The sequence below is a fragment of the Aythya marila genome (genome assembly GCF_965140915.1).
Source record: "Aythya marila genome assembly, chromosome: 9".
Classification (NCBI taxonomy): Eukaryota; Metazoa; Chordata; class Aves; order Anseriformes; family Anatidae; genus Aythya; species Aythya marila.
Genome location: NC_139050.1, coordinates 16,406,529 through 16,434,136, shown reverse-complemented (window position 1 = coordinate 16,434,136; position 27,608 = coordinate 16,406,529). Strand labels below are relative to the sequence as shown.

General features: G+C 54.9%; 1 protein-coding gene across 5 annotated transcripts; it reads left to right on the top strand.

Annotated features, from left to right (window-relative positions):
- The first annotated feature begins 2,362 nt into the window (after window positions 1-2,362).
- RUBCN (rubicon autophagy regulator) lies at window positions 2,363-27,024 on the top strand. 5 transcript variants are annotated; one of them, XM_082767144.1, is made up of 22 exons: window positions 2,363-2,439; window positions 7,834-7,987; window positions 10,749-10,832; window positions 11,705-11,864; window positions 12,742-12,848; window positions 13,269-13,409; window positions 13,602-13,758; window positions 14,090-14,626; window positions 16,618-16,713; window positions 17,149-17,264; window positions 17,743-17,944; window positions 18,234-18,335; window positions 19,118-19,192; window positions 21,786-21,846; window positions 22,425-22,557; window positions 24,046-24,191; window positions 24,513-24,577; window positions 24,928-25,166; window positions 25,569-25,630; window positions 26,111-26,264; window positions 26,621-26,714; window positions 26,850-27,024. In XM_082767144.1, the coding sequence occupies exons 1-22, from the start codon at window positions 2,402-2,404 to the stop codon at window positions 27,011-27,013; spliced, it is 3,087 nt and encodes a 1,028-aa protein (XP_082623270.1). In that variant the 5' UTR covers window positions 2,363-2,401; the 3' UTR covers window positions 27,014-27,024. The 5 variants fall into 5 exon arrangements, with proteins under 5 accessions (XP_082623270.1, XP_082623272.1, XP_082623271.1 ...); XM_082767145.1 differs by having other exon boundaries at window positions 2,390-2,407; XM_082767142.1 differs by lacking the exon at window positions 2,363-2,439 and adding an exon at window positions 6,831-7,187.
- Window positions 27,025-27,608: the final 584 nt, after the last annotated feature.

Here is a 27,608-nt window from a genome sequence, read left to right as displayed (position 1 = left end):
CTGTTGTTTTAGGGTTTGACTGACTTCATGCAGACTTCAGGCACTATATTGCAAACGCCCTTGGGCAGGAATAAATATTTCCACAGACACAACCTCCCCTTATAGTGCGAACACTCCCACGTTTCATTAACTGCCTACATACAACATATGTTCATTTGCTATAACAAATTTTCCCTAGCAAATACCTCTCTGCCAAAATGCAATACCCAAAGTACCCAGCGCACAACTAAATCCTCATGTATGTAATCCCTGGCACGGTTTTTATCCTTCTATGCCAGGAGGTACCTTAATCTAAATACTAGGCAGTCCTTTGCCCCTTAACTGCAGAATGAGATCTTTTTGGGAGTATAAATCATGAAGAACAAGAATGACAGGAGAGAACTGAGGATCTGTGCTGCACCATAAACTGTTGACAAGGCCTTTTCCATCCCTTTATGCTCTTTATGCATGTCTTTCCTTTTAAAATAAGGCCAATAACATGCTTCTGGATTCTCCTCTTACTGAATTCTACTGTCTGGAAGAGAATGGCTTAGTTAACATCACAGGAAATCTTCAGCTAGTGAGAGATTTTCCTGTCATCCAAGCAGGAGTAGCCCACAACCACGGTGCAGGATGCTGTGAGTTCTATCCCCATTTTCTTCTCTGTGTTCTCTCATGTGTGGCATAACTTCAGACACAGAGCCTTGGAGCCAAATATTTGATAATTTATGCATTTTCCTCCAGATGACAAGTGGGATTTGATGACAAGTGATTGATGATGTGTGGGACTTGAGGTTTTTAAGGTCACATTTCTAAAGGAAAGATGCTATCGCCAGATTACCGATAAATACTAATAATGGAGGTGTCAAATAAAATGTGCATTTTTTTCAAAACCTTAAACCAAATTCCTGTGATGCTATAGGGTGCAGCTCCATCTGGTGACTGTGTCACGCTGACAAACAAATGCTGTTTACCCAAAACAAATATGCTAACTGCAAAGGTGGCAGATGCTGCCTGCCCTCGCGGCAGGTGGAAATTAGACACAATCCAGATTGTGCCACATCAATTTGTTGCATTTATTATCCAAACAGGACACCAGCTGTCTTCTGCTCTGCACAACATAAAACCAAGCAAAGGTTATGATCACAAAAAGTAATTTTACTGTGTTCAAAATGGCTAAAATAGCCCAGGGATGATAGAGGCAAGCAAACAAAAATCAGCTCTTGGTTTTCTGCCTACCTCTCAGGATTGTGACAGCATCTGGATGAATGACAATGGTTCCATATGGCATTCACAATTGTAAAGACTTTATAATTTAACTGTAAGAACAATTTTTTTCTGTCCTCAGATTTTTTTTTTATCATTATTATTTTTTGTCTCTTTTTTAGTCTCCCAACCATTTTCCATCTCTCCAGGCCTTTGAGTTAGTTATGTTTGTTCACTTTGTAATAGAGCTAAGTAAATCAACAGATTGGTGTGCCTGAAGAATGTTTTCTTTATTTAATTATATTTACACATTTAACACCTTTTCCACTGGGCTCAACATCATTTCTAGGCTATTTCTGACTTGTGGAGCTAGAAGAATCTTATAATTCCCTATTTAAGAGCTATATTAGAATTGTAAGCTTCATCTGTACGCTCCATTTAACCTGGTGTGATGACTAACAGTGATCTTACAATAGTCTTTCTCCGATACTTATACAGTGAAAGTTAATTGTTACACTGTGCTAGCCATTATCAGATGCCAATCCCCTATATACAGTGTTTTCAACCTGTGTGATCAACGAGGTAGGCTCTGGCAAGGAAATTTCTGCCTGGCTGGCAATCCTGCTGGGAGCTGTTCCGTAATTGTACCTAATTACTGGGATGCGTGGGGAGTCCCGCTCTCCTGTTTAAGTGCCTTCTGAGAAATATTTTGGTATCGCTTTTGGAGTGGCAGTGCGATAAGCCTCACAGTAGTCTCAGAAATGTTTCCAGTGGTGTTTTTACATATGAAGCACCAGTGGGCAGCACAGCTACATGGAGTTTCCTCTATGCAAAGCACTACTTGCTGAGGCACCACTATGTCCTGAGACACTTAATTCTCGCCTCCCTTGCCAATTCACCCTTGGCTACTCTCAGCCTGACGCCAGCAGCAGCAGCTTTCCCCTTTTCAACTTCAATTTCACTATATTTTAGCGAAAATCCCGTGTAACCCCTCAGCCCCCTTTCCACCCCCCCCCCCTTTAGGGCAGCCCCAGCACACCGACCCCTTTACGCGCGGTGCACGCCGGGACCTGTAGTCCCTTAGGCGCGCGGGGTGCGCCGGGAGTTGTAGTTCCCGCGGCGAGGTGGGCGGGGCGGCCGCTCGCCCCCACGTGACGGCGGCGGGGCGGTGGCGGCGGCGGCGGCGGCGGCGGTGGGGCGCGCGCGCGCGCCCGGGATGGAGGTCGAGCCCCGCGGGGGGCGCGCGGAGAGCAGGTGGGGGGCGCGGGGGCGCGCGCGCGCGCTGCGGGGGCGCGCGGAGAGGGCAGCGGGGATGGGGATAGGGGAGGTGGGGGGGGTGCGCGTGCACGCGGGAGGCGCGGCACCGGTGGGAGGTGGAACCGGAGGGGGAGGGTGGGGGGGTGGGGGGGCAGCATCCCGGGGGTGCTGGGGTAAAGGGGTGGGAGAAGGGGAGAGGGAGCAGGTTTTTGGGGACAACGGGGAGGGGTCGGGTAAGGGATAGCCGGGGATGGGGCTGCAGGTGGGTGGCAGCTGGGGACGGGCTGGGGACAGGCTGGGGACAGGCTGGGGATGCTTGGGGACACATGGGGATACACTGGTGACACATGGTGAGCCGTGGGGACATGCTGGTGACATGCTGGGGACACATAGGGACCCGTGGGGACATGCTAGGGACACATGGGGACATGCTGGAGACACATGGAGACCCGTGGGGACATGCTGGGAACACATGGGGACCTATGGAGACGTGCTGAGGACACATAGGGACCCATGGGGTCATATGGAGACCCATGGGGACATGCTGAGGACACATAGGGACCCGTGGGGACATGCTAGGGACACATAGGGACATGCTGCGTGGTCGCAGCACCGCAGGAGACAGCAGGGGTGCGTGTCTGTGGGCGTGCTGCCTGGCCATGCCGAGCACCCATGGGCGACAGGGCTGCGTGGCAGTGGTGCAGGGACATGTGCCATGAGTGCCTGATGTCCCCGTCCCTGTCACCTGCCATAGTGGAGGCTGCCCAGCCCTGTGCTGCCGGTGCTCGGTGAGGAACCACCCGGTGAGGAAGTCCCCCTGTGGTGCCTCCACATCTGGCTGGGTTTGGGGTTCGGGCTGTGTCCCAGCGCCCTCCTGGCAGTCGGCTGCGTCACCCGCTTTGGATATTTACCCCAAATCCCCAGCTCCTCGCTGCCTCTGGCCGCCAGGCCTGGTGGCTGCACGTGGCTGGCAGCTCCCGCTCCCCGAGCCTGGCAGGTGACAGCGGCAGCGCTGCGGCAGCTCGGTCGGTGTGATCCGGGCTTGTGCTGTAGGCTGGGTTTTGCTGGTTTGCATTTCAGCAGGTAACGCGGCTCGTTCCCTGCAGGCGTTTCGGTGGTAAGTGCTGCTTCAGGTGTTCGCGGGTCTGGGTTTGGGGCTCCCGTTTTGCAGTGCTGTCCCGAAAGGCAGAATGGACGTCGGATGGAGAGGGGCCGGGGAGGAGGGAACGGCTGAAACCTGATCCAAGAGAGGCATTCCTTATCTGACAGGCTCAGCGAGCTGCTGCTGGCTGGCTGCTCACGGTGCCAGCTGCGAAAACGGGACCGGTGCTTCTAAAACCACGGTGCAGGTTTGGGCTGCCATGCCTCGCGTGGTTCGAGCCATTCTTCTCTGAGCTGAGGTTTCAAACCCAGTGCATTCAGAAAGACAGATGGAATTGCCTGCCTTCGTTTATTTTTCCAGAATCATCTTTGCCTGTTTTCCTGCCTTTATAAGCGCAGGCCCTGTTCTGCCAGACCACATCGCTGCGTGATGGGTAGGGCCGACGTGGTGCCACATTAACCAGGGGGAAGAAGAGGGCACCGTCCCCTCTGCTGCACGTGGAGGTGTCTGTCTGTCCTCCTGGCTGTCTGATTTGGCACCGGGGAGGATTTTGGCACTGGAGAGCTTTGCCTTGTCCTTTTTACCAACGCTGCAGCACCCTGCTTCCCAGCGAGGTGCCGTCTCACTCCAGATTGGGGCCGCGACTGACAGCAAGGGGATGGGGCTGCTGGACCGGACATGGATCTTGGGAAATGCAGAAGCAAAAGTTACTTCGCTGGTCTCTTTCCTTTTGCAAGGGCAGGAGAGGAAAACGGGGCTCTGGTGCCTGCTTTGGCAGCCTCCTGGCCTCCTCAAGAGCAGGGGAGAGGCTGAAAATGCCTGTGCAGCCCGTGTGCTCCCCTGGGGCCCTGTCAGCGCCGTGGGGAGCTGCAGGTGGGGGCTGCGTTCTCTGGGGGACCTTTTTGTGGCTGTGCCCCCGTTTTAGGAACTGCAAGCGTCCAGTCCTGCTGCAAGCAGCCCTGCACGTGGGTTTCCAGCCAGCCTGCCCAGGCTCTGTGGGGCTGAGCCGCTGGGCTGAAGGAGCTGTGGGGCTTCATTTGGCTTGTGAGCTGCTCCCCGTGAACTGCACGAAGCCTGCGCTTCTTTTAATTCCCCTTTCCCAGAAGTGTCAAGCCTGGTGGGGGAGCAGGCAGCAAAGCACAAGGAAATTTGCTGCTCGTTGTCTAGGAAACCCGTGGACGGGTGGATTCAGAGCTGCCTGCGATGGATTCAGAGCTGCCTGTGCGCAGCAGCACGGCGCCGGCACCTTGAAATCCGCAGGAGGAGCAGCCAGAGCAGGAGCGTCCCCGGGGATGTGGCAGAAGTCCCTCTGTGGTTCCCCCTGAATGACCTCGGTATCCTCAGCCCGATCTCTTTAGCGTGCTAAGAAGGATCAAACCTCCAGGTAGAGAACAGTGCTGGGGCAGTGAGAGCATGGGAAGGCATACGGCACGTGCTGTTCGTAAGGAAGATGAGCTCCATTTTCTTGGATATTGGTTACCTCTGTGTTTTTTTTTTTAATTTTTATTTTTTTCAATGAAGTTCACCTGACTCAGCAGCATGGTTCCCTGCGTCTGTTCTGAGTCACCTCTGCCGATTTGGCCCAGAGGTTGTTCCTACTCTTGCTAGCGTGGAAGGGCTGAGAAAGCCTTGGGAGAACAAGCAGAATTCCCCGCAGAATTTCCCCCTCCTTTCTGTCAACGCTGGCACCGAGCGATTCCCAGCTCCAAGCTGCGTTCGGTCTTTTATTACTCCAATGCAAAAGTTTCAATCATATTTCGAACAGCTCCTGCCCACAGGTTGGGGTGTCTGCGTCTGGAACAGAGTCGGTATTGGCAAGGTGAGGAGGCTGACTGGACATAAATCCCAGACGGGTTTGTGGGGCTGGAGGTTAAATTGGCTGAATCAGAGGGCACCTGAGGAGGGAGCGAGACGTGCCTGGGGTCTCGCTGGTACTGCACGGGCTCCTCTCACGTAATGACCAAGGCCCCAAATCGTGTCCCCAGCGTTGTCTGTGTCCCTGCGTGGAGCCGTATGCTGTAACCCTCCAGACTCTAACCCCACGTAGTGCAGCCGCACCCAGGCCATGGTTTCCCTGAGGAAATGCTGCTGCTCCCAGCGAGCTCGAGCTGCTGTTTTCTGCGTGTCTCCGCTGAAGCTGGAGCACGTCCAGATTCTCACCCGGGTAACGTCAATCACAGTGCATCAGAGAACATCCCTGCCTGCACGGGGCTGAGCTCCCGTGAGCGAAACCCCAAAAAAGCAGCTTGTGGGTCAGGCATCGAGCAGAGCAAACCTCCTCCTGCCACCTCTTCTTTCTCCCCAAAAGCTTGGGAAGCCGGGAGCTGCAGCAGGATGCAGCAAGGAGCTGTGCAAACGCACCCAGCTGGTGTGGAGGGGGGAAGCACCCATGGTAGGGCACGGAAGGAGCAGCACGTATGGCTCTTACAGGGGAAAGTCTGCTCGCGTACTGTGACCTCCCTTGGGTGTGTTGCTCCCTTTGCCCTTCCTGTGAGCAGGGGTATTTTCATGATATGATTTGAATCGTCTTCACCCCGTGTCAGGGCGTGCTAGGCTTTTTTTTTTTTTTAGAACTAGAGAAGCGTTTTCTTTATTTGGTGAGAAAGAAGCAGATTTCTTAGTAGCGCCCTGAACATCTGCAGAAACAGGGAACTGGAGGGCAGCTGGCAGCCGGCAGTTTTCCACCCCTCCGGGCAGCCCAGGCTCTGTCAATGAGAGGGGAGCAAATCCTGCCACTAATTAAGGGTTAACCCAAAAGTCCAGTCAAAAGTGGCTGTGGTCAGCTGTGCCGTGCCTCCCTGCCCTACACCTGCAGCCAGGTGTGTGGGTCTGAATTTCCCTGGGCTTGTGTCACCGCCAGCTTTTCAGCAGGCAGCGCGCTCCAGCCCAGAATCGTCTGCGGTTTGGGTGTGGGTAAGGTCCTGCGAAAGGCTTTTGAATCATTTGGATCAACAAGCCCCGTCCCTTGGGAGTCTCTGTGTTGATTCAGAGATTTAATTCACTTTTGGCAGCTTCTGAATCATCTCCGTGGAGGTGCTTCGCTGGTGCCGATTGTTTCCTGCATGCCTCTGAGCTCAGCGACAGCGGCACTGCTTTCGCGTTTTTGGGCTGTTTTGTTTGAAGATGAATTTGTGGCGGAGGAGCTGTGCTTCCTGTTTGCTGGATCCCGATTTTCCTGCCTCTGGGGGAGCACTGCTCAGCCTGCAGCGTGCGCTGCCCCCCGTCGCTGTGCGCACTGCGAGCTTTTTATGGCACAAAATAGCGAGGAGGGAGTTTTCCTGACTCACGGACTTGGAAGCTGGGCGGCGTGGCTGAGCTTTCACTTGCATTTCCCAACTCTGAGTGTCAGAAATACTTCGGGGAGGAGCTGCTGGAGCTCTCGTGTCTGGTGGCGGCTCAAAAAAGCCCCTCAATTCAGATGGATGGCTCGCAGCCCTGGCTTCCTCTGCCCTGGGCAGTGGTGGAGGTATCAGGCTTGCTCACTTCATCAGTTTTGCAATAACAAACCAGTCTCAAAAGGAGAATCTTGGCGAGAAGAGCTTGTTTTCAAGGAACAGGATTATATGGCTTGTTCGTGTCCTTTTCTGCACCGTGAGAAGCGTGCGGCCCATACTTTATCCCACAAGGATGAAAACGAAAGCAGGTTTTCCTTTTTTTTTTTTTTTGTTTACTTTGGCAATCTGGTTTATTTTGGGCAGGGAGAGGGATTAACAGCTGAAACACTGGGGCTTGTTCTTGCGGTGTAAAGGTTAAACTTTCATTCCAGGCTGTTATCTCCAATGCTTTTGTTAAAATCCTGCAGAGGCACATTTTTTTTTTTGACAGTTGCACACCCAAATATACCTTGCAACATTCCTATTGCATGCCTTGCAACATTCCTGTTGCTTCTGAGAGGGCGGCTCCTGTCTGAAGACATCTTTTTGGCAGCTGGCATCACCGTCAAAAAGCTTGAATGGGGAAGGCCAGACGTCCACCATCCAAAATTTCCTTCCCCAAAACTGCTTTTGCACAGGCAAGCTGTGGTACCCGTCGGTGCTGCCTCCGGAGGCTGTATCAGTGGTGGCTGCTAGTCATATGTACATCATTACTGTAGGGCCTCTTGTCCACAAACCGTGTGTTGGAGACCACAGGGCTAGACCACAGAGAGGTGTGAAGTCCTGAAGCTGCTTTCTGGACTACCAAAAGTTTCGGTCTGACCAGAGTCTCCGTGTGGGGAGCGCGTCTTGCTCTGAAGCTCCTCTTGCCATATATCTGTTGCTCGGTAGGCAACCCGCTGTGTTCCTCTGCAGGAAGGAGCACTGGAAGCTGCTGGGCAACCTGAAGACCACCGTGGAAGGGTTGGTGTCCACCAGCAACCCCAACGTCTGGTCCAAGTATGGTGGCTTGGAGCGGCTCTGCAGGGACATGCACAGCATCCTTTACCACGGGCTCATCCACGACAAGGTAGGTGTCTGTCCTGCCAGCCTTGCTGTCCTCCTGCTGCAGCTTTGGTGGCACTCACGGCTTGTATCACGAGCACTGTGGCTGTCAGAGAGCCCTGTGCCTCTGTTCTTTCCATCTTGTGCACTTCTGACACGGTTTTATTAAGCATCCGTGCCCTCCGTGAGGAGAGGCCTCTCTTTCGCCCCGCTGCAGCCTGTAGCGAAGCGATAAAGCTGAATTTGCCATGAGTCAGCCTCCAGCCGTGTGCGCTTGGACAACTCCCCAGTGAGGTCTGGCAAGAGGAGCCTTGTATCTTGCCTGTTTCTGGTGAGCTGTGTTAGTGATAGGGGCTGGCAGCCGCAGCTGCGCTCCGTGTCAATGGGGCCTCCTTCCAGGCTCATCCAGCCCTCCCCGACTGCCAGGAAGACTTTCTCTTTCCCTTTCTGGACACTGGTTGTGTGCAGACACCTGAAGATCTCCCCTTCAGCTTGCAATTACTGCTGCTGTTATTTCACAAGGGAGAGTTACAGCAAGCCTGCAGGCCATGCCTCGGGCAGGCTTCCTACCAGCCAGCTCTGCAACTACAGAGGTGCAGAGAAGCCCAGGGAAGGTTTGTGCAGCTGGGGCTCTGCTACCACTGATTCAGGCAGTGCTGCATCCGAGCTGATAAACCTCCAGGAGCTGGCAGATCGTCCCAAAACAGGGCTGGGATTTCGCTCCCTGCATTTAGGAGCTCTGGGCCATTAGTCCCCAGCTGTGTGGGCCCGTGACCTCCTTTGGGACTAGAGCAAAGAGAGAAGTTACCCTTCATATGTGGGGAATACAGTGCTCATTTCTGATAGACGTGCTATTAATAGACTTCAGGAAGTGAAATTTAAATGATTTCCACTCATCTGTGTATTGGTAACCGTTCATGCCACAGCTTGAGGAAAGACACCTGCAAAGTAGGACAGCACAGTACATTTCGTCATGCTACACACAAAGGCAGTTCTCAATTAGAAATGGTCCTTCAGTTTTGTGTGTGTGTGACACCACTCCGAATATAATAGCTGCAAAGGCAGGCCCATGCAAATACAGCTTCCTCGCTGGAGTTTTCTCATATTTATTCCAGAGAAACTTCCTTTTGTTTATTTTTTGTATCAGCTTTTTTCTATGACTAGGAGTAAAAAATAAAAATAAAAAAAAAAACATATGTACATGTTAAGAGAACTAGGATAAGAGGTTTTTAAACTATTGAGTGAATTTTGTTAATTTGTCCAGAAAACCCCTATTGAATATAAAGGGCTAAAATTTCTGTGTTAGTGCTCTAGTCTTAAAAAAATAATAATAAAACAACCCCCTCAAACAAATAAGCCACAAAACAGAACCAATTTGTCTGACACTTGTGAAAGAGGAAGTAGAGATGGAGGAAAAAACCTAGCATTTTTGTGAAGAGAGACATTCTGGGGCTGCGTTTACACCCGATAAAGCAATGAGGAAAACAGCAGCTTTTATGCAGTTCCTCTTTAACTGGAAGAATAAGAAACAAAAAATAACTCGGAGTCTGAATAAAGTCAAGGCAAACAGCAAGTTGCTGATGGAAACACAGTGCCAGAGCACGCTGCTTCGAGTTTCTTACCCGTGGTGCTCAGCCATGCCGGTGTCCTTGTCGGTGGCTGGTGTTACAGGACCCTGGTTGTTGCAGGTTTTGCTGGGATGTGTTTCTTGTTGCCCACTGCATCCCCTCGCTGAAGCCTGGCCCTTTTTGTGGGACTGAGCTGCCAGGTAGGAGGTGACCAGTGACACGCGAGCTCGGCCAGCTCTGACCTGGGCAGACCGCCATAGGCAGCAGGGGGTGTGTACGTGACATGGTGATGCACAGAGTGACCAGGAGGATACGGGCAGAGGGCTGAGGCACTGGACATGCTTTGCTATAGGTGCAGCTAGCACCCGAGGTCACCCTTCTCCTGCCCTTGTGCCCACTGCTGCCTGGGTGGTGGTGCTGGCTCTGCTCCCTGGTCCGCTGGTGAGCTGCCGGTGGCCTTTAGTGTCCTTCTTACACTGAGGTGGAGAGAAACTTTCAATGCCATGTCCCTTCCCGGTCTTAAGACCTGTGGGCTGGGATATTACCTGCTGGAGGAGAAGCAGCAGAGGGGACCTGCTGTCTTCTTGCTTGTGGGTGAACGCAATGGGGAGGCCACTGTGGGAGTAGACTGTGCACTAGACAGCTTGTGTACATCAACTCAGTGTTTTGTGACTTGATCCCTTTCCCAATTTTATGTCTATAAAACTAGGCTAGACCTTCTCACTGATTCTTTGTCCCCTTCTGCAAAGCAACTTTGCTCTTCCTATCGTTTTCTAGCTCCAGGCCCATCTTGCTAGGGCTGGGGGCTGTCCACTGGTGATAGCATGGGGTTAATGGGAAATGTTGTCCTTAACTGGGGCTGACACCGTGCTGTGCGTGCTCCTGCTGTGCATTTACAAAGCGTTCAAGCAAAGCTGGAGGGCTCTGTGGTCACAACAGCTCCCCATCCCCAAACCTCTAAGCAGGAGGCTGATAGGAACAGGCTGTAGGATCCATCCTATCATGTTCTAGGTTGAATGCCCTCTCCTAGCTGACAGATTCTTTTATTTTGTGTTTGCTGGGAAGGAGTTTATCACCCGTCCCCTGTCAGTGCCTGCACAGTCCTGTGGCAGCTCTGGGGGTGCCTGGTGTCCGGCTTCCCCAGTCCGAGCCTGCTGCACCACTTGGCCTTGTGGTGGGACTGGTGTGGTGGGCCCTAACCGAGCCTCTCCTGGGCAGGTGTGCTGCAGGCAGAAGGATTACTGGCAGTTCGTCAAAGACATTCGCCGGCTGAGTCCCAGCTCTGCTCATCACCTGGAGAAGGTGAGTCCTGGGGGGTGCCTCTGTGTACCCAGCGGGTGGGGAGAGAGCAGCGGGGCTGCGGGCCTCCCTGCTGGGATCGCCTTGCCTTGGCCTGCTGCGGGTGAAAAAGGGACGAAGCAGCCACGTGGTTGTGTGCAAGACACATCCCGGGAACGCGGCGTGATTTAGGCTGAGACAATCGGGTCCTTATTTCTCACGGGCCAGTCTCCAGCTCCTTTTGGTTGGGTACCACTGGCGTCACCAAGGGAACCGGCACAGGCAGTGCTTCTGTGCATACAAGAGCGATTGATGCGTTGGTACAAATCTCCAGAGGCTTTGGCTGTCTCATTTCTGGGTTGTGTCTCAGCCCTGACCATTCATTTGGTTTTTCCATGCCTGGCTTGTGCTGCCTGCTGACACACGGGGATGCTCTCAGCCCGTGGCTGCCCTGTGCCCTGATGGACACCGTGCTGCCCTTCAACGCAGGCTCAGACGTGTGAGCAGGGTCTGCTGTGGGGCAGTGAGGATGGACACGTCAGTTAATGTGTCAGCGAGAACATGACCGTCACCGCGGGAAAGCAATTAGGTTTGGGAGTGTGGGGTCCCTCCAGGTCAGGGGTGGGAGAACATGCCGTTGAAATTCATATTGCTGGTGGCTGTCGGGAGGACTTTGGTCGCTCCTGCTGGCTGACCTTTGAAGTGTTGTTCCTCGCCAGTGCTTCTGTCTCCCTGTGCTCCCTGGGTTGGTAGCTGGGAAGCTGCTAGGACGTGACCGTGTTCCCGCAGGCAGTGCCTGGCGCTGGAAAGCTGCTGCTCTCAGGGGCCAAAGCTGTGAGGAGGAACGATCCCTGCTCCTCTTCTCGCCTTAACTTGTGCCTGGCGTTTGTTTCCAGTTCATCAGCCTGCACGAGAACGGCCAGCCCGGCCCAGACGGCCGCAGCGACCAAGCTATCGCCAAGCTGTGGCTGCAGCACAGCCTGCAGTTCCACTGCCTCTCGGCGCAGCTCAGACCTCTCCTGGGGAACAGGCAGTACATAAGGAAATTCTACGCAGGTAAATAAAAACGGGCCTTTTTCATCTGCCCGTGAAAATATCCCGTGTGAGTGAAGGGGACAGCAGGAAAGGTGGTTTGCTTCTGGGCAATCTGTGCTGTCGGGCAAAGCGGGTGACTTGTGTGCTGTGTCCATGCTGCAAGCACAGCCCGGATGCATGTAGAAGAGCTGAGCTCAGGCTTTCTGCAGCAAGCTTGTCTGGAGCACGCTTGGTCCTGCCTGTGTCTGGGCCCTCCCTGCTGCCCAAGCGAGAGCTTGAGCCTGTGTGAACATGCTGGACATCCTCATCTTCTTTCTCTTGCAGCAGCTTTTTTGCATGCGCTCAAAGGTTTCTGCTGGAAGTAGTGAATCGGTCTGGTCTTAATCCTGTGTCCAGGCTTGCACTAGAAGCCTTGGAGAAATGCGTTTTCATTAGAAAGAAACAAAATGGGCATAGAAAGTCAGTTTTGAATCTGTTTCAAAAATACTCTGGGCTTTTTTCTCCCCTGGAAGCTTTCTAATCATCAGAGGTCAGAGCTTGTTTTGTGGAAACGCAGCTGTGTTTCTACTACTTAGTAGGTGAAAAATGAAGCCCTTTGTGCAGCTTCACAGATGTTAAGCATTTTTGTGAAAACTTGAAATTTTGTCAAAAAGTAAAAATCAGCAGCAAGGACAAAGATTACATATATTGATCTGGGTCAGGATATTTCTTTAATTCTGCGTTTTAGAGTAGTGGGCTGGCTGTGGTTGTCCTACAGGATGAAGTGCAGGCAGCAAACCCCTCCGTGAGGGCTCAGGCTTTGCCTCTCTGCTGCAAGAAGAGCATCCTGCTCCTCCTGCTGCCCTGGTGCTGGGGGTGGTAAGGAGAGAGCCCCCTGACAGCAGTTCTCTCCCCGCAGACACTGCCTTCCTGCTCAGTGACGCCCACGTCACGGCCATGCTGCAGTGCCTGGAGGCTGTCGAGCAGAACAACCCCAGGCTGCTGGCTCAGATCGACACGTCCATGGTGAGCTGAGGCCCCCGGCTTTTGCATCTGGCCCTCCCTAAATGCTGTCCGGCTGTGGCTGCTCGTACAATGTCTCATTCAGAGAGCTGTTGGACAAGGGCCTGGACTTGGAAACAGCAAAAGGAGAGGGGATTGGGGTAGGGGGGAGATATCTGTAGTGAGGCACCTTGCTTCTGGATGGCACTGAGAATCTGAGGCCCTGATAGCAGGCACCAGTTCCTTTAAAATACCTCTAAAGTCCTGAAAGTCCCAGGCTTCAGAGCCAGCCGTCCTCAGAGGAGATGCCACCGACCCCGTGCAGCCCCATGCCGGCTGCCCTCTCCCCAGAGGAGGGGAGCAGCGGCTGCTTTCTTTGCAGAGAGCTCCCCAGAGGGAGGATAATTAATGACACTTCGTTAAATGGGGGCTGTGTTCTTTCAGCTGGCCGGCACGTCACTGCCCTCCCTGTGCGCGTCAGGTCCCTCTGCCGGGACAAGAGATGCACGTGACTGTGACGCTGAAGGACACCAGAGCCGCTTGCCTGGGGCTCTGGGCTGCCTGGATCATCTTGCTGAGAGCCTGGTAATTTTCAGGGGGCTTTTTGTTTAGCTGTGAATAAAGAGCTGCTTCCCTTTGCTGCGGGGTGTTTCTCCCACCCTGCAGACCCGGCTGCCCCAGGGCAGGTGCTTGTGCAGGCGCTGCACGTCCAGTCGCTGCTCCTTCGACACGTAGCCCCGTAAGTGCTGATTTATTCATGATGCCACCTCTTTTCAGCTCACCAGGAGGGGTGAAGGTCCTTCTCCAGTGACAAAGAGCCAGAGCCTGACTGCCCTCCCCGGGTCCCCGTACGCCCCGTCTGCAGGCTGCACGCAGCAGCGCCACTGCGGGTCCTTCTCCAGCCTGCCCCATCCAGCCTCGTCTGGCCTGCCAGGTAACCGGGGGGGGGCTGGAAGCCCACTTGAGCCCCTTGCTCACTCGGTGTCTGTCTGTAGAGCACACGCTTCGGGCTGAATCATCTCAGATGCCAAAACGCGGGTCCAAGCAGAGCTGCAGTGAAGCTGCGGCTGGGACAATGGTTTGCCTTCTTCGTGCTTTATGTTAGATTCATTGTGTGAGAAATCTGCCTGTGTTGGCGTGGAGATCCCTTGCCTTTGCCCAGGGTGGGTGGGCATGCCTGTTTGAAGCCACGTGCTTAGTGCCATAGGGTGGTGTGTTTGTGCCAGGGGGTGTGTGTGTGATGCCCCCTTCCTGTCTCCCTTCAGACAGGAGACCAGCGAGCTCCTCCGTCTGCTCCAGCACCAGCCAGCCCCAGGAACACTGCCCGGCCACCCGCTCCTCCTCCTTCAGCGAGGACAGGACCTCCCTGGAGCAGCCCAGCTCCCGCATCCCCTCACCCAAAGACCCTTTCTCTCCGGCCAGCGAGATGAGCTCCAGCACCACCAGCCAGAGCGAGGACACCTGGACGGGGAGCCAGGACGATGCTCAGAGCGACCCCAACGATGGGCCCGAGTACCTGGCCATCGGCAACTCGGGGCGCCGGGGCCGGGCCTGCAGCAGCGCCAGCACCAGCAGCAGCAAGAGCAGCAGCTCCAACCTCTTCTCCTCCAGCAGCTCCCAGAAGCTGGACTCGGTCTCCTCCCTGGGGGAGCAGGGGGCGAGCGGAGGTGGGAGCTGGGGCCTGGGCCTGTTGCGCCGGTCCAGCTTCTCGGAGGGGCAGTCGTCAGCCCCGCAGGGCATCCTCAAGAAGAGCCACGTGCGCTCGCACTCTGACACCAACGTGGCCTCGGGGAAATTGCACGGTAATGGGGCTGCTTTTCGGGGCGCACGGGGTGGTTTTGGGGTGTGGGCAGAGATGTGGGACCACGGCCGGGTGGGAGTCACCAGTGTTGGGATGCTGGCTGCCCCTTGGACTCCGTGTGTCAGCTGAGCGAGGGGAGCAGTGAGCAAGCAGTTTGGAAATTTGATTTTTTGCCTTTTCCTGCTCCACGGTGGAGCAATGGGCTGACGTCTTGTGGCCCAGAATGCCCAGGACCAGTCTGGTTTTGGTGGTGGCCTTCACTGGAGGGTTAGAAAACACCAGTGATGCCGAGTTGTTATCTGTCCTGCTTTTTCCCTCTGGCCTTGTCCACCTGGGCCATGGCAGGGCGTTGGGCTGAGGTCTGTGCTTCTTGTCACAGTGCTGGTAACCTGCTGGGCCCTCCTTGGATGGGCGAACGCATGGTGGGAGGAGTGGGGTGTGAAGGGACAGCCAGTCTGAGAGTCTGTCCTGCTGTGCTGCCTTCGTGGGAGAAACACGGGTCCTTGCTCAGTAGTAACCAGTCTGTCTCTGTTTTCTCTCCCTTACTGCTGCCCTCTTCCTCCTCTGTCTGTCCAGGAGGCCTCAGGGATATCACCATTATAATAGAAGACCCAGTGGCAGGTTTGGGAGCCAGAATGAGCCCTTCATTAGTGATCATTGCATTACATTCAGGATTTCCATCAACCCATTAATGTCCATTTAGAAAACGACAAAAAATTCTGTGTTCCCTGACTGCCAGGTGGTGCTTTGAGGGGTGCCTCAGGTTTGTGCATGCGACCTGACTGAAGATCCCAGCTTGTTTTTTGGCAGCAGTACACCAGGCCACGGCTGGCACCCAGCTCTCCTGCATGGTGTTTGGAAGGGTTGTCCCTGACCCGCTTCCCTGCCCTCTCCTCCACCCCTTACTGCTCTGGGAACCAGCGACTGAGGGCTGGTAGCTAGGAAGGTGTGGGTTTGAACACCGTATTTTTCGTGGAACAGGGCTGCAGAACAGGGTGGTTTGATGCTGGCTGAGTTCAGCTGCATCCCAGCTAGCCCTGTGTGCACCGGGAGCTGGGACTCACAGGTGCTACTCCGCACTGGGCAGAGACAGAGTAGCAGCTCTAAAAAACGGGCTGTTTTACATCTATTGATCAGTGGTGGCACTGGGTTCCCTAGCTCAAGGCGCTGAGATGTCTGTGGCTGGCAAGGCTCCTTTCTGGAGGTGGTAGACGTGCCCTGCTCCAGCTCTCGCTCCAGCAGAGGGTGCCGGGTGCTATTTAGCTCCAGCTGAAGTGTTTTTTGCCTTCCTGCAGTCCTCCAGTTAACAGGTCAGCTGCTCTCTGGGGCTGTTGCTCTCCAGGGAGCACTGCTGGTTGTTTGTCCCCGATGAGGCCAGTTCCTGGCGGTCCCCACCAGCTCTGCCTGGCAGCGGGTGGCCCTGCAGTGCACGCACGGGCCGGTCACCTTGAGCACTCCTGACTTTGGGGTTGTCTGCAAGGAGCCCTGGCTTTTCCTAGCCGAATGAGAGCGTGTCCTTCAGACGCCTCCTTCCACCTTTGCCCAGGTTGCCTTTCAGGGCTGTGAGCCCCACTGATCCCTTGGTTGCTCGGGGTCCCCTTGTCTCATGGCCCAGCCCTGTGGGGTAACTCTTGGAGATGCTCCAGGGGGACGAAGGGGCTGGCAGAGGCACTTGCTGGAGGCTGTGGCGTTCTCTGGATCTGCTAGGGGATAAAGAGGAAGGCTCAGGACTCAATGATCCATGGCTCTCACAAGCTTCTCTCCTTTCCCCTTCCTCCTCTCCTGCCTGGAATGCCCCTCTAGTTTTGTCCCCTCCTGGGCTTGGCCTCAGGCATGGCACAGAGCAGGCTAGCCAAGCAGAGGATTTCCCTTGTTTTTTCCCATCCATTTGTGTCCACCCACGTGATGTTGAGCTCCTTCCATTTCACACCGAGATCTGGTCGGGGCTCCTCCGGGATCCTGATGTGTGCCTGGTGTTGTCTTTCCCTGCAGAGTCCCACGGTGACACGGGCAGAGGCAGAGGGACAGTGTCTGGTTCCACCCAGAGCAGCGAGCTGAGCACACCCAGCTCCCTCTACATGGAGTATGGTGAGTACAGCGAGCCCGAGTCAGGACGTTTGCTCCTGGTCATGCACTGCAGGGCACTTTTGGCATGGGTGTGGTACCACCCATGGGAGAGCCCCAGTGAAGTACGAGAGCATCTGGTGGCAGCCAGAAGAGCCAAGAGGCTTCAGGGCTCTCAGTGATCTGCTCCTTCATGTTTAGGGTGGGATGTTCAGGAGGGCTGGGCGATTTTAGGATGCCTGCTGTCACGTTTTGTCTTGTCATCTTAATGGCCCCATGTTGGTCGCTGTTATCCATTAGGACCAAGCAGAGATCCGATCTATCTGTAGGGTGGGACAGACCAGCTGCTGGCCACGTGGGCTCGCCAGTGTGTTGGTGCAGAGTGTGGGCTGTTACCCAGTGCTTTGAGCAGTGGATCTCCAGGTCCTTCCCTCATATGTTTGTCTCTTGCTCTTCTAGACTCTGGCCAGTACCTGAGCTCGGGGGAAGGGATGTTCAGAAGACCCTCGGAAGGGCAGTCCCTCATCAGCTACCTCTCTGAGCAGGACTTTGGCAGCTGTGCAGACCTGGAGAAGGTGAGGCAGCCTGTGTGCTGAGGAGAAAGGATTTTGGTGCAGGTTCAGTGCTACTTCCCTCTGTGGCACAGAGAATCCCGTAGTATTTCCTGCTGTAGAGCTGTGCACAGAACTTCCATGGTGAGTTGTACGTCGTTGTCTGGCCACCAGGATCTGCCCATCCAGCATACACGCAGTAGCTCTGCAACATGCTGGGGCTCCTCAGGGACATGTGCTGACTCCCCAAGAGTGGATGTGTTGCACATCTCTTTGTAGGATTCCCCTTGTGTTTTGTAAGTATTCTGGTGCCCAAGAAGACTTTAATTTCTAGGTCATTACAGGACGGTAAGGTTTCATAGGGCCAGGAGGACATGAGGTCTTTCTGCCAGCTTCCATAAACATTAAACTCTTTCCTTTCACAGGTAAGGAACCACATTTTGCCAAGGCTTCCTAATTTCCCTGTGGTACAGCCTCGAATGCTTTTGCTTTTGCCTCACAGGAGAATGCCCACTTCAGCATCTCAGAGTCGCTGATCGCTGCCATCGAGCTGATGAAATGCAACATGATGAGCCGGCAGCTGGAGGAGGAGGAGGAAGACAGCGACAAGGAGATCCAGGAGCTTAAACAGAAGATTCGCATTAGGCGCCAGCAGATCCGTACCAAGCACCTGTTCCCTGCCTGCCAGGAGATGGGCTCAGACAGTGGGTGATGTTTTTTGGGCTCATCAGCGGGTGGGATGTGGGTTTTCTGTCCGTTGCCTGTTCTTGCAGCATCCTGACTTTTTATGGGAAACAATCACGTTGCTAGGAGGGTGCTGCAGAGATTTGTGTAAGGAATGTGATTTCGTTTTGAGCCCATAGCCCATTTTCCATCCTTGATGTCTGTCGAGGATGCCGCATCTGGCTATCGAGATCTCCCTTGGCTGTCAGTGACCCATGCAGACCACTTCCACTGATGGCCTGGCCGTGTTGCCTTTTCTTTGCCTCCCAGGCCTTGTGGCGACAGACAGCGAGTCCCAGTTCAGCTCCCGCGGCTCCATGCGCCTGTCGGATTCTGGCTCTGCGGAGGACGTGGAGGAGTACGAGATACAAGGTGAGAGGGAACGGCTGCGGTAGCTTCTCGCGTGGAGCCAGGCTTCTCCTGGGCGTGATTGCGTTGAGGTCGGTCACACCAAGAGGAGCATGTCCCTCTGGCCTTCAGGATGGCTTTTCCCAGACAAACGGCTGAATGCTGAGCATGAGTTTCCCTCATGTGGTGGCATGACTTTCTTTCAAAATCCTCTGTAATCCTTTCGCATTCAGAGCCTCTAGCTGGTACTTGGTTTCCGTTTCACTTGCCAGAGCAGCTGTCAGAGCTAGAGAGATGGGAGAGCTGCTGCCCTGCTCTCCTACCCAGGAGAAGGAGCCATACTTTTGCCCACTTGTCTTTTGGGTGGGAGCAGCCGACTGCTGGTCACATCCTGGCCCTAGCTGTGGTCTCTGGCCCTGGCAGCTGGGCCAGCTGAGCTTATTGCATGCAGGAGACCTGCCTGGGCTCCTGGGCATCCCTTTTGTTCAAAACCTTGTTCCACCTCTGGGGTAGGTGACTCATTTCTCAGCAGAACCTCCATCACGCTGACTTTAGAGGTGCGATGAGAGACGATGGAGCAATCCAGTCTCCAGCTGTGAACTTCTCAATCTTCATGTCTCTGCTGACAACAAAACATTTCAGTTCCCGAGGGCTAGGTTTTGGGCTCAGTTTTGAAGTCCACGGAGGGGTGTGTGAGTTCAGTTCTGGGTTTCTCTCCTGCAAGTGCTGCTCTTGTGTTATGCCCTTTCCCTTTGGCCTGGCCAAAGCACTGAAGTGAACTGTTTTGTCATCACCGTGTTATACAGATGGTAACGATGGATCTAACCTGATTCAAATGTCCAAGAACGGCCTCTCAGTGTCAATGGCTTCCTTGTTCTCAGGTAGTACCCCGCAGTGCTCCCTTGCGGCACGTGTGCGTGTGTGTGCAAGGTGTGTGCATGTGTGTGCCTCGCACGTGCACACTCCTCGGTGTGTCCCCTCGGGGTATTACAGGGAGTGCAGAGGCCTCGATCTCTGTACAGGCTCCCGAGGTGTTGAGTTCATGCTGCATCAGCAGGTCAGCTTCAGACCAGGCACAAAATCACCAAAATTTACTTCCAGACCCCGGCTCAAGCCACTAGTGAGGGTATTTCAGCTGTTCTCCCGTGCTGCTCTGTGAGTGTGAACCAGATCCTTGTGATCTGCCTGCTTTGGGAACCGTGACACAGCAGCGTCCAAGTGTCAGCAAGGAAAGGCATGGAAGGGTGATGCTTTGTGGGGGAGCAGAGAGGAAGCAGAGGAGCTCTGCCACAGCACCATCCTGCAGGGTGTTTTGCCTTGCAGTGGTTTGTATGCACACAACGTGCCTGCTGTGGCGAAAGCTTGTCTTGCCTGGGCTGTGGCTCAAGATGAAGGCACAGGCACAGCTTTGTAGCTGCTGGGCTGGGTGAGAGCACAGCCCCCTACGCTGTGGGACCAGGTCTCCATCCCAGAAATCCTGTCCCTCTCCAGCGTTACGGCTTGGGATGGAGCTGCCCTGCAGCTCCCTGCCTGCTGCAGGTGAGACGTGTGAGACAGGGAGGGAGCCAGGAAGGAAGAAACCTCGCTCTCAAAATGACCCTGCTGTCAGCTTGTGGCCAGGAGGCAGAGCTAGGACGGGACCAAAGCACTCTGAAGCTGTTGGTGCCTTGGGGGAGAGTTATCCTGCTTGATGGGCGTTTTATTCACATTGGAGGCCCCGAACGCTGGGATCACGTGCAGCCAGGTCTTGCTTACCTGCTGCTGCTCTCTGCTCTCAGGCGTTTGGCACCAGCACTGCCAGAGGTGCTGATGCTCAGAGCTTCCTGGCAGCTCTGCTGCACCCAGAGCTTACAGCGCCCGTGGGTGTAGTGCAGGGTGGCTCCTCCTGGCCTGAAGCTGGCCCCTGGGGGCTGCGGTGACTTCCCTGGGTTTGGGTGCTGTTCTCCAGCATCCTGGGGACTGTCCCACGAGGAGAAAGTGTTGGCAGCAGAGGCGTTTAGGGCAAGTAACTGGAGGTCTCTGGGGAGTGTCTGCAGTTAGGGCTGGGGAAGGAGTGGTGCCAGGATCCCAGCTCTATCCCCTGAGGGAGCTTAGGGACAAATCTGGCTCCCTCTGCCATCCCCGAGGTGATGCCAGTGCCTGAACTGGGCTCTGCCCAAGATCTCCCTGTAATGCTTGGCCCTATGTTTTGTGTGCCCCATTGTTCGCTTGAGCTTGTCGTAGCCTAGGACCATGCAAAGCCTTCCTGTGCTGAGCCGAAGGTACCAGAGCATGGTAGATCTGTCTGTCCGGTGTTGTACGTGGTCAGGAGGCTACGTTTGCCTGAATTCCCTCTTTTCTGCTCTAGAAGTCTGCTCGCATGGTGTGGATACGTGGGTTCCTTAGTATTAGGATGCTTTCATGTTGGTTTCTAGCAATGGATGTTGAACATAGTGCTGCCTGTCCAAGCTGACCTCTGCTAGCCCAAGCCTGTAAATTTAGTGGAAGGGCCGTGAAGGCTTGCTGTGGCCTCTTAGCACGTCTTTCCTCCTCTGAAGCCAGGATCACTCGAAGGCAGGGTCCTTGGCTCCTGCAGAGCACTGCCCTAATCCTTTGGGAATCCTCGCTCCCCGTCCTGCCAGGGCAGCCCCGCTCTTTGTCGGGGAGCTGACAGCTGGTGGTACTGGCTGTCCCCCTGCAGGGTGAGCGTGGCCAGGAGCAGACAAGCTCAGCGTGGGTCCGTGTCGCCGACCTGCTCAGGGTGCAAGAGCAGAGCGACCTTCTGCCATCCAGATGAATTCTGCGTCAGGGTTTAGCAGAGGAACCTGCTGGAGTGAAAGGAAGAGATGAGTGGGGAAGGTAGCTCTTGGGTACTGCTGTGGTACCCAGACTGGCACCGAGGAGGGACATGGGGCAGCCCAGGGCTGCTGGGGAGCTGCTGGAAGGAGCTGGACCTGCTCTCTGCACAGATACTGACCTGTCTGTGGAGGCAGGGCTGCCATCCCCTGTGCTGCAGCAGCTGACAAGCTGTGTCGTGGCCACAGTTACGCCTTACAGGTTGTGGTTAAGTAGAGAGGAGGGTTCTGCATCCCACTGCTAACGCCCTGCAGCACCTGTACTGCTTGGAGAGCTACTAAACCTTCTAGCTAACCCCGCTGTCGTGCCCTCCTAGCTCCAGCTGTGTGTGCACAACGTTTCAGGCCACGTAACCGCTAGGACTTGGTGTGTGACTTGCACCAGCAACCGCTTGTCACACCCCAAATCCCCGGCCGACTGTGTTTTTGCATCGTTCCACCACGTCCTGGCCTTGTAATGCCACCAGGTGACGGATTAGGCTGCACCTCTCCTTGCTGCTCCGTGTTACCGGTAGCAGTTGATGCTGTAGTTTATGTGCTTTTAAACAGCTTGATGAGTTTTAACGTGTAGCTTTGGTTTGGAGTGAGTGCAGCCTCCAGCTCTGCCCAGTCTGCTTCACCGTGTTTGTTTGTGCTTCAGATGCAGACATCAAGAGGAATCCAGACTCCAGCAGGAAATCCTTTCTCTCCTCAGAGTCCATGTACGTATTCGAGTTGCAGTGAGACCTCTCGGTACCCAATTCCCCTTCCCATCCAGCTCTGCTCTTCCAAGTGCATCAGCTGCTGTTTTGTGCTGGAGCAGACGTCTTCTCCCTCCCTCCCTGTATTTACTTAGCCATGGGGCACAGCTGGGTCCTAGTCTTGAATTTGAGAAGCAGCCCCTGGGATGATGAGGGTCGTTCACATGCTGTGTGGGCACGAGGTGGATACCTCGTGTACTGGTGTCTGCAGGGATCCCCGTACCTGCTGGTAGCTGGAGGCTGGGGAGAGGACCTGAAGCATCCAGACCGGCCAGGACAGCCTCTTAGACTATGTGGTGCTGCCCATTTCACATCAAGCCTCATTTTGGTGTGCCATTAGCCAGCTTTGCTTGGGGGCAGCTGCAAAGACACAAATAAATCACATATATCAACTTCAAGCCTGTGTAGAGGTGCAGAAATAAGGTACCAGTGTTTGAGGGAGCATTTTCAGCTTGAGTTGAGAATGGGATCAGAGGATGGGGGTATGTGAAGAGGGCACAGCTCCGAGATCCCTGGCATTAACTCCTTTTGTTGAGCAGATCCCACTCCTTCAGCAACTCGAACTCGGCAGAAGCCGTCGCCATGGGCTTGCTGAAGCAGTTTGAGGGCATGCAGCTGCCGGCTGCCTCCGAACTGGAATGGCTCGTCCCCGAGCACGACGCTCCGCAGAAGGTAAGGGTGTGTGTGTGTACAGGAAGGTACCAGAACGGCCAGGGTGGCTCCACCAAGGCACGTGGGGATGCCAGGACAGGAGCAAGGAAGCACCTAAGCACAGCGACTGGGGAAGCAGACAAGCAAAGCTCCCGCTGCTCTCTGGAAATCCCAAGTCGCTGATTATTTGATCACTTCTCCGTGAACCCCTGGCTTTGTGCCCACTGCCTCCGGCCTTTGCTAGCCCTGACAATCCCTTTGTGAGGAAGGAAGGATGGGTTTTGTCCAGGCTGTGCTGCTTGCCGTGCAGTGCCTTGCCTAGCAGCCAGGAGGAGAGAGGAAGCAATGTGGGACCAGCAGCAGCTTACGGGTGGGAGCTGTGTGGGGTAGGGGCTCTGCCTGCACGGCTGCTTACCGGCTGCTCTCGCTGAGCACCTTGATAGCTTATTTGCTGTTGGTTTTCAGGGCCTGAGACGATCTCTAAAAAAGTTCTTTAGGCGTCCTGGCTGGTATAAGAAAAGGCAGCTTTCCAAAAAGCTCCTGCTGGTACGTTGGGAGTGGACAGTGTGCCCGGAGGGAGCATGCGTGGGCCGTAGCGTGCACTAATTGCTCAACCCAGCAGTGCCCAGCCGGGTAACACCTTCCACATCTTCCCCTCCGGCGTGGAGGGTGGACTGAGTGTAGACAGCACCTTATACCAGTTCCCCTCCTCCTCTGAGAGTGGCTCTGGAAGCAAGAGGGAGGTTTGCCAGAGCTGGCACAAACCTCCAGGGCAGCTGCTGGAGACACCAGAGAGAAGAGCTGAGAGCTGAAGATCTGAAGGAGCAGGAGGCACCTCCAGCAGTGCTGTGGAAATGGCTTCTTCTCTGCCACCTGCAGCATGTTCTCACGGGGTATTTTGTGGCCACGTCCTCCTGGGCAGCTGTGCCTCAGCCTTTTCCTACTAATGTCTGCAGAAAATAACACTGGCACCTTACCTGTCTTGTGCTCAGCCCTCCTCCGTGTGGTTTGCTCCCAGAGGCTGCTGTGTCTGGTCTCCCCAAAATGCAGGTTGCTCTTCAGTGTGTGCTGTCCTGGGGATCTAAGGGACTTGGGCTCATTGCTGCTCTAGTTCAGCATCTTGTGCCCTGCGCCAGCTCTCTGCCAGGCTCTTCTGCTTGCCCATGAGCTGTGCCCCAAAGGGCTGAAGGATCACACCCCGGTGAGCTGGGAGATGTGCTCTGCTTGGGAAGCACAAGAAGCCTTGTCCAGTTTCCTGGGCTGCTTGGAGATCTGGAAAGAGTGAAAGTGTGTGGGGAAAAAAAAAAAGTGGAAATAGCAGTAGCAGAGTGCTCGGATCCCTGAGGATCCCTTCTCCAGCCCCTCTGTTCAGCAGGAGCAGCAGGGCTGGGCGCTGGGTGCCAGGCAGTTTTCCAGAGGGCTGCAGCTGTAGGTTTCTGGCAAGCCAGCCAAGTGTGTTGCCTTTTTGGTCCCAGGCGGGGATCTGACCCTCTTGCTTGCCTCTCCCAGCTCCTGCCCATCCCTGACTCTTTGCCCATCTCCCCCGATGATGGAGAGCATGCCGATATCTACAAGCTGAGGATTCGGGTGCGCGGAAACCTGGAGTGGGCGCCCCCGCGACCGCAGATCATCTTCAACGTTCACCCAGCCCCAACGTAAGCACCCCTGTGGCCTTGGGCTCTCCGGTACCTGTCCTTTCCCAGCAATGCCAAGGTGGATTTTCTGCCCTTTTTGCTTTGCTGGTGGGGTTTCTCTGCTCTCAGCCTGGTAAATCCACATTAGCTGGTGCTGTGCAATGGAGCTGGTGCCTGTGGATGCTGCTTTTGGTGTGCACCGGCGCTTTTCCCCTCTCCTTAGCTGTTGTCCACACTTAGGTGGCAACAAATATGAATGTCCCTGCCCCGGAGAGCTCTGACAGTGCCCCTCTGGTGCCAGCAGGGCTGGATTCATGCACTTTGTCTTTTGTCTCTGGGCAGGAGGAAGGTGGCTGTGGCCAAGCAGAATTACCGCTGCGCGGGCTGTGGCATCCGCACTGATCCTGGTGAGTGCCGGGGCCCTGACCCGTAGCTGGAAAGCAGGGAATAGCCCGTGAACGAGTGGGAAGGAGGAGACAGAGTGGGTGGGTTGTGGCAGAGCTCAGCGTGAGGTCCTTCCAGTCCTTCCTGAATGCCTAGGCTACATGGGACTGATGGGCACAGGGCGGTCCCAAATTTTTCCGCAGTCCATAGGGAGCTTGCAGACTCCAGTGTTGAGCAGCTGGGGGCTGAAGGAGGTGGCAGCAGGCAGAACACCCTGCTTGGTGGGAACGTTGAGCAGCGTTGGGAGTCTTGATACGTGGCTGGGCAGAGCCTGCACATCATCCGACCTCCCTGTCTCCCTGGGCTGGGCCAGATTACATCAAGCGGATGCGGTACTGTGAGTACCTGGGGAAGTATTTCTGCCAGTGCTGCCACGAGAACGCCCAGACGGTCATCCCCAGCCGCATCCTGCGCAAGTGGGACTTCAGCAAGTACTACGTGAGCAACTTCTCCAAGGACCTGCTGAGCAAGATCTGGAGCGACCCACTCTTCAACGTGCAGGATATCAATCCTGCCCTGTACAGGAAAGTGAAGTCTCTCAACCAAGTGTGGGTAAGACCCTTCCCGTGCCTCTCTGTGTGGAGTTTGAGTGGGGTGGGTGGCTGCCAGTTGTAAAAACGTGCTGGAGCAGCTGGGGAGAAGCGGATATTTCAGGTTTTGAAGCTTAAAACCTCAGCGCTGCGGGTTTCCGTTCGTATCTTGTTTCCTGTACAGTAACATAGAGAGGGAAGGAATTTCTGCGTGGTGTTCAGCTGGGCTTTGGTGCTTTATTTCCTGGAGCATGTGCTGACTGGGTTGTGCTCGCTTTATCTAGCATGGTGTAAATGTCTCAGTACCTGGGAAACTGCAGCTGAGGAGCAGCAGGCATTGCACCAGTGCAGGAAACGGGGCAGACATGTTTAGCTAAGGACTCTGATCTGTTTACTGATTCTTGTGTCCCGCCTTCCTCTCCAGATGCTGCGAATCCAGCTCTTCCACATGAAGAACATGTTTAAGACCTGCCGCCTAGCTAAAGAGTGAGTCCTGGGATGTGAGGCTAAGCTGTTTGCCGTCCTGTGTCTGTCCCATGATAATTTTTAATGGGAGTCTGTGCAGACTGAGGATAAATGGAGGCTTGCAAAATCTGTCCTGATATCTCTGTAATCTCTGAGCTTGTTCCTGTCTCTTACCTCTGGCACTGTTGAAGCCTTGAGGAGCTCAGTGGGGGCTTTGGGAGACGGTGAAGTCCAGCGGATTGTGGTGTGCACCAGGTCCCACTGCATCAACCGCAGCGATTGGGGTTGATTCGGGGTCTTGTTGGCATCCTCTGCTTCCTAAAAGTCTCCTAGTCCAGGCATGGAAGGTGTTTGCTGAGGGCTCCTTCCAAGATCCCACCACAAAATGAGATGGTGACTTGGTGAAGCGCTGAGTGGAGGGAGAGAGAAAGCAGAAGCAGTGCAGAAAGAGGACTTTGTGCAATCCCTCTGCTCTAAGCTCTATTTTTTCTGTCCCTGCAGCCTCCTAGACTCCTTTGATGCAGTGCCCGGCCACTTGACGGAGGATTTGCACCTCTACTCCCTGAGCGACCTCAGCGCCACGAAGAGGGGGGACCTGGTGCCTCGCCTGATAGAACTGCTGAAGGCAGGCAGCCTGCACGTTGAGAAATGCATGGTAAGGCTTCACCCACCTCCTGTGCAGCTCTGCACCCTTTGGAGCACCCATTGCTGCATAAATAGCCAGTGGGGAGGCCTTTGACATGCAGAACAACCACAGAATTAATTGGTTAAATGCTAACTGCTCCTGTCTGTTACACAGAGCTGCTACCCAGCAGGTGTGGGATGTTTCTTACCCCATTTTGGCTTTCTCTTCCCTAACATATGTTGATTCTGCTTTTCCATGCTGGGGATGGACTGTTGCACATGGCCAGGGCAGGACACTGCGTCCTACTGTCCTCCTCTCTACCTCCTGTCCGGCTTGCCAGGGAGATGAGGAGCATTTAGCCACTTTTTCCTCACCTTTTCTTCCAGTTGTGCCAAGCTAAAGGCTTCATCTGCGAGTTCTGCCAGAATGAAGACGACATCATCTTCCCCTTTGAGCTCAACAAGTGCAGGACGTGTGAAGGTGAGGTGCTGGGGAGAAGCGGGGAGGGGACTGCAGCATCCTCTTGGACAAATCTGGAGGGCGTGGAGAGCCAGCCAGCCTGGGTTGACCTCTGCCAGCCCGCAGCTCTCAGCTGCCCTTCCTCTCTCCCTGCAGAGTGCAAAGCCTGCTACCACAAGTCCTGCTTCAAGTCCACCCACTGTCCCCGCTGTGAGCGGCTCCAAGCCCGGCGGGAGCTGCTGGCCAAGCAGAGCATGGAGTCCTACGTCTCGGACTACGAAGACGAGTTGGAGCAGCAGGAGGCAGCAGCAACCACATGAGCGTGTGGCAGCAGAGGAGCAGGTAGCGGGTGTTTATTTATACCTGTGGCCTTCATCACCAGAGACTGAGCCAAGCGGACTTGTGATGAGGAGCAGCGCTGGGACACTTGTCACGCTGGGTGCTTGGAGCGCTGGCTTGAAGGGAGCTGTTTTTCCCTGGGCAGCAGTGCTGGGGAATGAACATTTTCCATCCTCGGAGTCTGCTCCAGGTACCGGTCACCTCCCTGCCGCCTTGGCTTGGGGAAAGGCAGCCACCCCTGTCTGTCCTGCAGGCTGAACACGGACCTTTACCAGGCAGTCGCTCACGTGCTGGGCTGCAGCCTTCCCCTTTGGGAGCCGCTGGGCCAGGCAGGGCTGTCCCCATCCCCTCCTGCCTGGGAGGCTCCCCAGTGGGGTCAGCACTTTCTGCTCAGCGGCTGGACACTGGAAGCCCTGGCCACATCCCCTCCTGGGAGGCAGGAATTGTCTCCGAGTCTTCCCCAGCTTGTCTTGCTGCTTCTTTGTGTTTGTGGAGGGAGGCTGGGGAACTAAACATTTAGCAGCTCCCTTTTTCACATCTGGACTGGAACTACTGCCAGAGACACATTTCTCTTCC